Genomic DNA, 12,718 nt, shown 5'->3' with positions numbered 1-12,718 from the left:
ACGGTGCACATTCAGAAATGGAATGCGCTTTGTGATGGTCCGTGCTGGGGAGGCTGTGGCAACCCTGGGACACTAATACACCTACTGTGGAATTGCCCCAAGCTCACAAGATTCTGGGAGTTCATTTTGAATGATACAGACAGCGCTTTTAATACTGAGCTTCCCCGATTACCAGCCTACATACTACTGGGGCTCCCTAAAGCTCTCACTTAACTGCACCTGTCTATTAGGGAGCGACAGATAGCTATGGCCCTTAATGCAGCCCACAGGCTACTCCTGGAAAACTGGGGCTCAGACAAACTTCTGGACCATGGGCAATGGCTTCATCAGCTATGGTCATTGCTGGTAATGGAAAGACTTTCGATGGCCGCCAATGCTGACCCCACAACATATGTGAAAATATAGTCCCCGTTTACCAATATCCTGTCCAAAAAGCTCAGAGAATTAACCCGGCATGCGTACTCGCGTATTCTTAACCGCATCGCTGCTGCGGTGATTTTTGCGCTACGCTGCTTTTTTGCAAAAGCCGCGTTAGATGACGAGCTCAGCTCGTCATCCGCACACGCCCCCCGTGGCTGATGACGAGCTAAGCTCGTCATCAGCATCGACGGGGTTAAGCTATTACCGCCTGAACAGAGAGAAGTCGCCATAATCACATTGTCCCGGACCCTTGGCAATCTTCCTAGCAACTCCAAAACCTCTCTCCCATTATGGGCTGTTCGTTTGTATGTATCGAGTCACTGGTGTGTGTTTGATGAGATAACGTTACTCTAAGACCAGTAGGGTTATTTGAGACACGTTTGGTCCATTAACCATTCGAACAAGTCAAATTTTACTTGTCTACTTGTCCATGAAGCGCATCATGTATGCTTCATCACCGAAAGGCCACTCATCGTGGATGTGGCACTTCCAAATGTTTGCGCTATACGCCCACTGATGTGAGACAACATATTCATGTTTTGTTTTCCTTCCTCTCTCTTTTTCTCCCATTTCCTTTACAGAGACCGCAATAGGTCAATATTTTTGACAATATTGGTAAACTTACCATGCTTCACTTGGGCCAGCTCATGCCCTGAAGCTCAAACAGGCAGCTTATTTTTGCTGCTTGTTTATAGGACTTTAGGCTTATCATTTTAGAACCGAGCATTGTGTAGTAGGGACCATTAGATGGTCCTGATGAGTAAACAGTAGGGGACTGTTTACGAAACATGTCTACCTGGTAACAAGCTATTGCTCTACCTCAAAACCCCCTTCTTAACGTTCCCAGCCAGAGAAGCGAATAAAATATATTTCTTCTACTAGCCAGGGAATTTTTTACTTTTTTATCCTCTCTTACACTCACGCATTAGGTCCCTACACTTCACTGACACCTCCTGCACTGACACATAGCCTTCTGTCACATAAACTGAGTGCTCCCACGTAGTTCATAGGTCGCAGCACGCCCCGCCCCGTTAGAGGGACGGGAAGACCCCCATGATGAAGCATGACACTTTTAGTGAGTGAGGGGTATTCAAAAACGCAAATAGTGCTCTCGTCTTTTCAGATCTAAGAGAGAGCCTAATATCTCACTAGACACAGAAATGCAAATGCTACTTACCAGTATGCATCTGTTCTTGGCATGTAGGGCTGCTGACATTCATATCTGTGCATAGTCCGCCACCTAGTGTTGGGTCCGGATGATTGCACATTGTTGTCCTGGAAGAGTCTTCGAAGTATCACGAGATAGGTGGCTCCTCCCCTGGACTACAGTGCGCATGGGCATCGCCTCCATCCCCAGATTGTTTTTAGCCATAGGCAGAGATGGAGTGAAGAAGTGAGTGATGACCATGCTATGAGCATATGTTTGTATATGAATACATACTGCAGCTGCTACAGGCGCCGGGGAGGAGGGTGGGCGATATGAATGTCAGCAGCCCTACATGCCAAGAACAGATGCATACTGGTAAGTAGCATTTGCAGTTCGAGGCATGTGGGCTGCTGAATTCATATCTGTGCATAGAATACATAGCAGTCCCTCCATTAGCGGCGGCCGCCCGTGCCAGCTGCAGCAGTCTGAAAAAGCGTTTTTAGAACAGCCTGACCAACAGCTGCCTGTTGTTTTGAATGCACGTCTACACAGTAGTGCTTGGTGAAAGTATGAGTGGTAGACCATGTGGCTGCTCTACAGATGTCTTCTAAGGGAATGTTACCTAAGAACGCCATAGAGGCCCCCAACTTTCTAGTGGAGTGGGCCCTCGGTGGTATAGTGAGAGTGCGCTTTGCTTTAGCGTAGCAGATCTGAATGCACTTTACTATCCATCTAGCTATTCCTGCTTTGGAGATTGCGTTTCCCTTGTGTTGAGTGGCAAAAGCAACAAAAAGTTGTTTGGATTTGCGGAAATCTTTTGTCCTGTCCACATAATACATCAAGGCCCTCTTTACATCAAGAGTGTGGAGCATCCGCTCCGCCAGCGTCTCTGGGTTTTGGAAGAACACCGGCAATTCAATAGTTTGGTTCATGTGGAACTGTGAGACCACTTTGGGCAAGAATTTAGGGTTAGTGCGGAGCACCACCCTGTTGGCATGGACCTGGAAGAAAGGTTCTTGGATGGTGAGCGCCTGCAGTTCGCCAACCCTCCGTAGCGATGTGATTGCTACTAAGAAAGCCACCTTCCAGGTCAGAAACTGCAGTTCGCAAGAGTGTAGTGGCTCAAAGGGGGGACCCATCAGCCTTGTAAGAACCACATTGAGGTTCCATTCCGGTGCTGGTGGAGTCCTTGGTGGAATGACTCTCTTGAGTCCTTCCAGAAAAGCCTTGATAGCAGGGACCTTAAAGAGTGACAGGTGTTGCCTATTTTGGAGGTATGCTGCCATAGCCGACAGGTGAATGCGGATGGAAGAGTAAGCTAGATTACACCGATACAGGTGAAAGAGGTAACATATGATGTTTTGAATGGAAGCGTCTAGCGGGTCAATGCTGTGCTCCACGCAGTAGACGACAAACCTCTTCCATTTAGCCGCATAACAAGCTCTAGTAGTGGGCTTTCTCGCTTCCCGAATGATGTCCATGCAATCGGGAGGAAGATTAAGGTAGCCAAACTCTAGGACTTCAGGAGCCAGATCGCCAGGTTGAGCTGTTGCGGATCTGGGTGCTGAATGTCGCCATGGCTCTGCGTCAGAAGGCTGGGAGTGAGATGAAGCCTTTGATGCGGTACCACGGAGAGTTCCAGAAACGTGGTGTACCATGGTTGGCGAGCCCACGTAGGAGCAACCAGGATGAGAGTCATCGAGTGCTGCCTGAGCTTGCGTGCCACCAGCGGTATCAGAGGTGCTGGGGGAAAAGCGTACGCAAATCTGCCTGACCAGTTCATCCACATCGCATTGCCCTGTGATTGGGGGTGTGGGAACCTGGCGGCGAAGCTTTGGCATTTTGCGTTCTCCTTTGTGGCGAACAGGTCTATCTCTGGATGACCCCACCTTTGGAAGTACGGTTGGAGTACTGATGGATGTAACTCCCACTCGTGCATCTGATGGCTGTGTCTGCTGAGCAGATCCGCCATCTGGTTGTCCTTGCCTGGGAGATGTTCTGCCATGAGGAATATGTTCCTCTGAATGGCCCACTTCCACATGCTCTGAGCCAGATGAGACAGCTGTGGAGAGTGTGTTCCCCCCTGCTTCTGGATGTAGTACATGGCCGTCATGTTGTCCGTCCGGATCAACACGACCTTGTTGCACAGATGTACTTTGAACGCCTTTAAGGCCATGAAGATTGCCATCAGTTCCAACACATTGATGTGCATCTTCCTTTGCTGAAGTGTCCATAGTCCCTGCACTGTGTAATGGAGTACATGAGCTCCCCATCCCTGGAGAGAGGCGTCCGTTGTCAGGATGATCTGTGGGACAGGCTCTTGGAATGGTCGGCCCTTGCAAAGGTTTTGTGGCTTCCACCAATGCAGAGAGTTGTACGCCCGACCGCTCACCAACACTAGGTCTGTCAGTTGCCCATGAGCCTGAGTCCACTGACGTGCCAGGCACTCCTGAAGCGGACGCATATGTAGTCTCGCGTGCGGGACAATGGAGATGCAGGAGGCCATCATGCCTATCAACTGCATGAACACCCTCGCTGGAAGCGAGGTCTGGGGTCTGAATCGTTGGATCAGCGCCTGGATGCCGGCGATTCTCACTGAACTCGGCTGCGCAGTGGCCGCCAGAGTGTTGATTGTCGCGCCCAGATACTGACGCACGTGGGCGGGCTGGAGATGGGACTTTGGGTAGTTCAGAGAGAATCCCAGATCGTGCAGGAGGTGAATGGTGCGTGACACGTGGTCTACGCACTGCTGTTCCGTCTTTGCCTGAATAAGCCAGTCGTCGAGGTATGGAAAGACATGGACGTGCTGGCGACGGAGATGCGCTGCTACAGTCGCTAGGCACTTGGTGAAAACTCTTGGTGCCGTGGTGACCCCGAACGGCAGGACCCTGAACTGGTAATGCTGGTCTAAGATCTTGAATCTGAGATACTTCCTGTGTGAAGGATGCAGGGGAATGTGAAAATAGGCATCCTTCAGATCCAGCGTTGCTAGGAAGTCCCCCTGTTGAAGTAGGGGAAGCACCTGCTGCAACGTGAGCATATGGAAGTGCTCTGAGTTGATGTACCAGTTCAGGGGCCTGAGGTCCAGGATCGGCCTGAGTGATCCGTCCTTTTTGGGAATGAGAAAATACAGGGAGTAAACCCCTGTTCCTTGTTCTTGCAATGGAACGAGCTCTATCGCCCCTTTTTGCAGCATGATTAGTACTTCTTGCTGCAACAAGGTCAAGTGCTCGTCGGACATAGCACGGCCTCTTGGCGGTATGTCCGGTGGAATGGACGTAAGTTCTAGACAGTACCCGTACTGGATAAGAGACCTCACCCACCTGTCCGTGGTGATGGACCTCCACGCCGGCAGGAACTGCTGTAGTCTCCCCCCGACAGGTGTTGTGTGATCGGGGGGAAGTGACAAGACGTCACTGCTTGTTGGAGGCGGTGGACCTGGAGGCATTGTTTCCACGTCCTCTGCCCTTGATATTATTGCCTCTGTAGCCACCCCTGCCCTTGTTGTTGTTATACGAGGACTGGGTGTTAGCCTTGTAGTATTGCGTGGTTTGGGGTGCCTGGCCTCTTGAGGTGCCTCTTGAATTGGAGCGGCGAAAAGAACCACCCCGAAACTGCTGACTTTGTAAAGCCCCCATAGACTTGGCAGTTTCGGTATCTTTTTTCATTTTTTCTAGGGAGGCATCCACTTCAGGGCCGAACAGATGGTCAGGATTCACCGTCTGACCCAGTAATGTGGTTTGTATGTCGGGCTTGAACCCAGAAATTCGAAGCCAGGCATGGCGTCTGAGTAACACGCTTGTATTGATAGCCCTGGAGGCAGTGTCCGCTACATCTAGGGCACATTTGATGGATGCATTAGTAATGAGTTTACCCTCCTGAATGAGCATCTCCCCCGCCTCCTTGTATTGGTCAGGCAAGTGTTGTAGGATGGCCTCTAATGTGTCGTAATGGGCCCTATCATAACGTGCAAGCAGGGCTTGGGTGTTAGAGATCCTCCAAATGTTTGCTGCCTGTGCAGCAATGCGTTTGCCCGATGCCTCAAAGATCTTTGACTCTTTGTCTGGGGGAGGAGCATCACCAGTAGTCTGCGAATTCGCCCTCTTTCGAGCGTTGGACACCACCAGGGAGTCCAATGGCAAATGTCCCTTAATATACGTGGGATCCGTGGGCGCCGCCTTATACTTCCTGTCGATGCGAGGATTGACCACCCGCGCCCGGGTGGGCTCCTTAAATACCTCCTGTGCATGCTTCAGCACCCCTTTGAGCATAGGTAGCGTCTTGACTTGCTTTTCGGCTACCGAGAAGGTGTCGACCAAGAAGTCCGCATCCACAGGGTCTGAGTGCAGTTCGACGTCATGGTTCGCTGCAGCTCTTTCTATTAATGCATTAAACGCCGCCGAGTCCTCCGTCGGGGACGTCTTAGTGGCGAAAAGTTGAGTGTCCTGACCCGACTGCAGGTCGTCCGTGTCGCCTCCTGCTGTCCAGGGCACTTGCTCCTCGTCCGGATCCGAGTACGCAGGATATGTGTACTCGTCGTATTCCTCCTCCACCTCAGGCACTGGGGAATGGGCCGGCGAGCGTTCCATGGCTTGTGGAGACAGAGGTTCCATCAGAGCCGAAGAGTCCGCAGAGTACTTTTTGTTCTTTAATGGAATCCTAAAGGGTTCCAATGGCGGCTCCGAGGTAATCTTTCTTTTGAGGAGCGACAATTTTCCGGTGTTGGCGTCGATTGTCACCTCTCGACGTTCCTCCACCGCGAGCGGTTGGAGCCGAAGCTTCGATACCACCAAGGCAGCTTTCGGCGTCAATACTTCTTGAGAATGTCCGCTCTGCTTAGGCGCGAAGGCCTTCGGCGCCGACTTGGGAGGAAGGGTAAAACGGATGGGCGTTTGTCCCTTGGCAGGCTTCGGCGTGGGCCTTGGCACGCCAGCGTCCTGGCTGGGAACCACAGTGGACTGTTGAATCCGCTTCAAGGATTCTCCCACCTTCTTAGTAAGGGATGCCGAGGGCTGAACTGTCTCGAGCGCCTCTTCGTCTCCGAGAGCCCGGTCGTCGGCAGGCCTCTTCTTCGGCGCCGACGCCTCCTGGCCCGTCGCACCGTCGGCGTGACGCTTCTTCGAAGCCGTCTTCGGGTCCGCGACCCCTCTCGGTGCCGACACAGCCGCGTCGGAAGTCTTCACCTTCGGCGCCGACCCCGAGGACTTCGGGTCGGCCATTTTGGCGCGGCTTTTGTGGTCGGCCATCTTGGCGTGGCTCTTCGAGTCGGCCATTTTGGGTTTCGTGGAAGTTGACGCCTCCAGAACCTTCTTTACCAACGCCAGTTTCGGTTTCGGTTTCGCATCCGAGGGTGCGTGACCGGTTGGCTTCACTTTCGGTTTCTTGCCAGAAATGTCCGTGACCGGGCCCGGGGGCGGGGACGTAGGACTTGTAGTAAGATCTCGGGTAAGGCCCGAAGGCGATCCCTCGACCTGGGCCGTATGACGGGGGGAAACCCCGGAGTCCGTTTGGGGATGCTCTTCCTCTGAGCTATCTCCCATGGCGGCACAAATCAGTTCGTCGTCCCCTACCTCACCGGAGACTTCGTCGCCGGCCTCCTCGTCCGCGTCGTAGGCCTCTTCTTCGGACGCGGGGCCAGAGTCCGACTCTTGTACGCCGGCTTCCTCCTCAATCGATTCCTGAAAGATGTCATCAGGTGGGGGTGCCGAAGCCGACAACTGTGCCTGGAGTCGATTAGCCCGGCGAATCTTCAAAGTTTTTTTACTCCTAAACTTTGAACAAGCCATGCAGGTGTCTTCACGGTGATCCGGCGACAAGCATGTGTTGCACACAGGGTGCACGTCGAGGTGCGAGTATTTCGAGTGACATAGCGGACACTTCTTGAAAGGAGTCCGCTCCATCGCAAATGAGTTAGTGTAGGCCCGTCCGCGTCGAAGCACGTGGAAGGGCAGTAGGAGATTGGAGCTGAGAGTCAGTAAGAAAACCCGAACGCAACTATACCGACGCCCAGCCTAAAGACCTTTTGGTCTCAAGTAAAATCGAACAACTATCGGTTCCGAAGGAGGGAACCGAAAACACATCCGAACCCTATGGCGGAAAAAAACAATCTGGGGATGGAGGCGATGCCCATGCGCACTGTAGTCCAGGGGAGGAGCCACCTATCTCGTGATACTTCGAAGACTCTTCCAGGACAACAATGTGCAATCATCCGGACCCAACACTAGGTGGCGGACTATGCACAGATATGAATTCAGCAGCCCACATGCCTCGAACATATAAAACTAAAAAATAGTCACTACCACACATTGATAGAATCTCTTAGTTTACTTAATCTTCCTAGAAATCCTACACACTTTGAATGGCCTAGTCGGAAGGGAGGAGGGTGGAGGGTTCTTGTTCAATTCTATGTTACATTACACCTGTTTTACTTTCGTTTTCTCGTGGGGATTCAACGCCTACAAGACACTCAGCAAAGCAATGCCATGGTTGTGGTTATTCTCAGCAAATTATGATAATGCATGCACTTTTATTGCACTTGGATGACCTTCACCTGCTGCCTCCCCTACGCGGACGGTCCAACCTGGGTTATAGGCGACAAGCTGTGTATTCTTTCCTTAGCTTGTGATCACTATTTTAATGAATCACGCTCTGCAATTTAACATGCATCTGAATCTAGCGCCCTGCCCGAAAGGGGTTGTAGGCGACCTGCTGTGTATGTGACCTGTCTAAGTATCTCTCAATAAAAAAGATTTGATCCTAAAAGCTCCTGAGGACTCTGGTTTAGACAAGAGTTTACTGTTCGAGTACTGAGGTCTTATAGGCTTCATGAATTCCTCATTGCTAGTTCCTAAGTTACTAACTGAAGGAATACTTGAAACAATTGTATTTTGTAGTGATGTTTGTAAAATGTCTGACCTATTGCTGCTTGCCTTTAGAACTGGATGACATTTCCAGCATTTACATCCTCTTCTGCTTCCATTTCCTTGTTTGGATACAAGTGAGGATAGAGTTGCTGCTTAGGTTTGGCGGTTCCTTCATGAATTCCTTTATAGGTTGCCTAATTTCTTCAGCTTTCCGAGCCGGAGCATTCACTTGTTGCTGTAGTAAGGAACTAATGCGCCTGAACCCTTTATTGCAGTCTTATTCTCTGGACTGGTTAAATCTGCCAGATGAATGAATAGGTTCAATGTATTCCTGCTCTTTTGAAATTGAGAAAAGGCTAATGCTATAACAACTTAATGTGTTATGGTATGGTGGCTCCATTGGAGCCCACAATCATTATTGATGGCTCGGCAGGAGATGATGAACATATTGCATTTTCTGCAATTGTGCTTTCCAGCATGTGTTAACCTTTCAAGTGAGATCGGTGTGAGGAGGTTGAAGACCTGTAATTCATCACTGCATGCACTAATCTAGATAGAAGGAATCTAATCTTTTCTAGGATATCTTCCATCCTCAATAAGGCAAAGCTGTGTTTTGGAATGTTGATCAACTGAGCTGAGGCAAATCGAAAGCTATCTTGTAGGGTTATATGTGAGACTCCCATATGTTTTCTATTTTTTAATACTTTAAATTGCTTGTTTGCTTTTCCGTTTGAACAGCAATGGGTTTGAAAAAACTGAAGACATCAGAGATTGTGCTTATGGCCAGTGAAACTGGGTAGGTCAGTTGAGAATTATTCACATCCTCGGTCGAGGTAGAACTGGGACCAGGCTGATGCATTCTAGTCTTAGCAGTGATTTCTGGAGTCATTGCAGATGAGTGGTAGGTGCCCTTATCTGTTACCATCTTTGGCAAGAATTTCAAAGATTCTGAGTGTCTCATTTGAGAGTGAATGGTTGGCCTCTAAGAACAACAATGATATAGTATATAGTATTACTCCCTTGTGTAGACTGAATGCAGCCTAAATTTCCATTTTCTTTGAATTGTTCCCATGTGACTCGTGAACTATCAGAGATTCACTATAAGTAGGGAATGGGCTAAACATCATATTTTATTACTGTGTTGGTGTGGTAGCTGTAGTGCAAAAAACACATGAATACGTTGCATCAGAAGTAAACTTTGCCCCTGTTTGGGACCAGGTTAACATTTTTTGCGATGAAAAAGCCCAACTCTCAACACTTCAGCCCAGTACTGTTCCAGTAGGCGAGTGCTTCTGTCCTTGATGAAAGCTGGTGGTTGGTTATAGCACTGGAAGTCTTTAGTCCCTTTCACAATGCTTCCTAAATGCCCTTAAGCAATTTTTTATACATTTAGTTTGAAAGTTTGCTAGAAAATAGCGTTGCCCTAGATGTATGTTTTTTTCCGATACAATTGAGATATCTTAGATAATGTGAGTTAAATCATATTGAATTTGGTTACATTTCAGGCAGGGTAACATATTTATTAGCTGGTAAAGGCTTAATGTGAGGTGTGTATTTCCTTGCATGTTTTCTTCACCTATTGGTCTGGTTTGCAGGCTTCAATGAACACCAGTACGTTCTAATGGGCGTTGTGGAGTATGGGATGAACAGCAGGTGACTTGCAGTTGCATGCTGTGCTGGCAGTCCACCAATGTGGAATTTTCTCAGGATTGGCACCATGATTCGCAGGAAGCACAAAGGAGGCTGTGAAGGCAACCACTCCCAGGGCTCCATCAGTGGTTGCTGTTGGCCCCAAAAAATACTGGCTGCAACAGCAGAGATGAACAGAGAGCCACCAGCCACTTTCTGTAACCCACACTCTGCTACGGGCATGCGGACTGCCTCCTGCCAGTCACATAAACCAATGGTTCAGAGGCAGAACAGCGAGTACGAAATACCATAAACATCCATGAGCAGCAACACGCAAATGCTGGGGTACGCCAGACAGATGCAAACAAGAACTAGGCAAAAGCCCATTCGCTACTTCTGAGATCTTTCAGTAGCTTAATCTGATTGCAGTGTTCAGCAGTACCAACAAGATTTCCAAGATTTTTAACCTAAAAAGTATGGGAACCAAATATACAAGCATAAAAGGTGGATAACAGACTGTGGTTCCCAAAAATGAGGAATGTTTTCTGCCCAGGAGTATATATAATTTTGGAGCTTTTCAGAAACTCTGGTCGTCACTTTAGTAAAGGAAAGGAGGCCATTTAGTACAGTAATAATGCACGGAACCATTCAAGAAGAAAGAGAAGTGCACATGCACTGTGGCACTTCTGAGGAAGGAAATCCATATGAGGCCTGTGTGGAATTATGACTATCCAGGAGTCCGACTTCTAGGGGATCTTCACCCTGGAGTATGTCCTTCTAAACAAATGTCTGGGCTTAGATGGAATTTCTCTAGAGTTGTGTTCAGCATCAGTTACGATTTCTGGACATTTCCATGAAGCTACATCTGCTAATCCTTTACAATTGGTCATCTGACTCTCAGTAAAACCTCGGCAATTACCTTTGTGTTCACTTCCTGGCTGAAAGCTGCTTTCTGAAGTTCAAAGGCTCTCTTGGAATCAGCCATTTTAGTGTCAGCGAGGTATTTTACATCCAGCATTTCCCTCTTACACTCGGCCTCCTGGAAAGATCAAATCAAGGGGAGACTGAGTACAGATCGATAAATCCTTCCATTGTAGACATGCATTGAAACCAACTTTGGAGGGAAGGGGTTCAGGGTGGGTTACTTTTCAGGAAAGATCATAAAATAATATGGAAGGCGTCATCAAGGGAATCAAATTTCATTGTACAATGGGGAATTTGGCAAGTGGCTTGTGAAGTAAAAACAGGAAGAAATTAGTAAAACTGTGTTAGAACATAAGGCATTTTCTGTTATCTATATTCAGCTTACCGCATTGCTATCAGCTTACATTATACCACAGCAGTAAAACATACGTCTCACTTGTCATAACTTACTATTTAAGAAACATTACAATTATTAACAATGAAAAGATGCATACTTAATTTAGCATTTACTAATATTACAGTCCTTTAATTTCTCTTGAGACTAGAAAGACATCAGGGTGTCAAAGGTAGGCAACCAAAGATAGCTATCCGAAATTAGTATCACAGCTAAAAGTAACATTTCCACTCTAGAGTATTTGATCTGATGGTGGGTAGAACTTACCCGTATGCCTGCATCTCTCTCAGCTTCAGCCACTCCGATGTCAGCATCTCTTTGCACAACAGCTGTCTGGGTTTTGCCCAAAGAACTCAAATACTCCACTTTATCATAAACATCCTAAAACAAAAATAGAGTTCTTTAATTCACGGAGGATCGACTGTGCTCCCACCATATTACACAAAATAGTTTGAGGGTTCAGAATAGAGTAATCTAAAAGCTTTTCCAGCATGCATATGGTGAATCACTCAAAGGGGCCACTATGAAATGCTAAGAGCTTACTTTGGAAAACTTTCAGTTTTATTTTATGAATGTTATTTCATAAAACGAACAATTGCTTTCAAGCCAGACCCTATATGTTAATTTCTGTCCAATAAGGTTGTCAATTCTTCATCACACACCCCTGGATTTGCCACTCTTCCAGAGGCTGTTAACATGGTCATATCCACCCTATCTCTTACTACTTCAATAATGCAATTGCAAGAAACACTAAAGAGAATGGAAATATTACAGTCATTTCCTGCATTTCTTCTTTGTAACAAGCATTTGCAATGCAACGGTCTCGGCTTCAGTTAAGCTTAAGCAATTCTGTTTGTAATTAGGTAGCTTTTAGATTTGCTTTCATTAGTGTTTTTTTAAACGTTTATGTACATACCATGCATATATGTATGTATATGTATGGATGCCTTAATATTGGTATTTATATAGATATACAGATGTTTATATATACACACATGAATAAGGCATTAATATATATGCATACATATGCATGGCAGTCCACCAATGTGTTGCGCTTTTCACACACTGTATCCATATAGCGATACTGCTGTGTGTTGGCGCCGCCAACCTGTTCTTCCAGACATGTCCGAAGCTGCCAAGAACAGCTGGGAGTTCGGGCAAGAAACTGTGTCCGGGTTTGAAAGGATCATACATCGTGCACAGCTCTTGTGTATGGCGCCTCGAGGTACATACAGAGGCACAGCGTGCAGGCCCGCAGTTCTCACCACCAAGTGTGGTACCACAAAGTGTAGCACAATATTATAAAGCGCGTAGCTGCACTGCATCATAAGTACATCCATT

The 12,718-nt window shown here is 47.8% G+C and overlaps 1 protein-coding gene across 2 annotated transcripts in view; it reads right to left on the bottom strand.

Annotated features, from left to right (window-relative positions):
- The window catches only part of FLOT2 (flotillin 2), a 351,376-nt gene that overhangs the window by 60,666 nt on the left and 277,992 nt on the right, over window positions 1-12,718 (bottom strand). For both annotated transcript variants that reach the window (XM_086955138.1, XM_086955139.1), the window contains exons 6-7: window positions 11,645-11,758; window positions 10,979-11,098 (exon numbers count right to left, since the gene is read on the bottom strand). In XM_086955138.1, coding sequence (XP_086811264.1) covers window positions 10,979-11,098; window positions 11,645-11,758 — 234 coding nt within the window. The remainder of the gene's footprint in view (window positions 1-10,978; window positions 11,099-11,644; window positions 11,759-12,718) is intronic.

The sequence above is a fragment of the Lissotriton vulgaris genome, chromosome 2_1 (assembly GCF_964263255.1).
Source record: "Lissotriton vulgaris chromosome 2_1, aLisVul1.2, whole genome shotgun sequence".
NCBI classification, from domain to species: Eukaryota; Metazoa; Chordata; class Amphibia; order Caudata; family Salamandridae; genus Lissotriton; species Lissotriton vulgaris.
The sequence above is the reverse complement of the archived record's forward strand: the minus strand, read 5'-3'. Positions and strand labels throughout refer to the sequence as shown.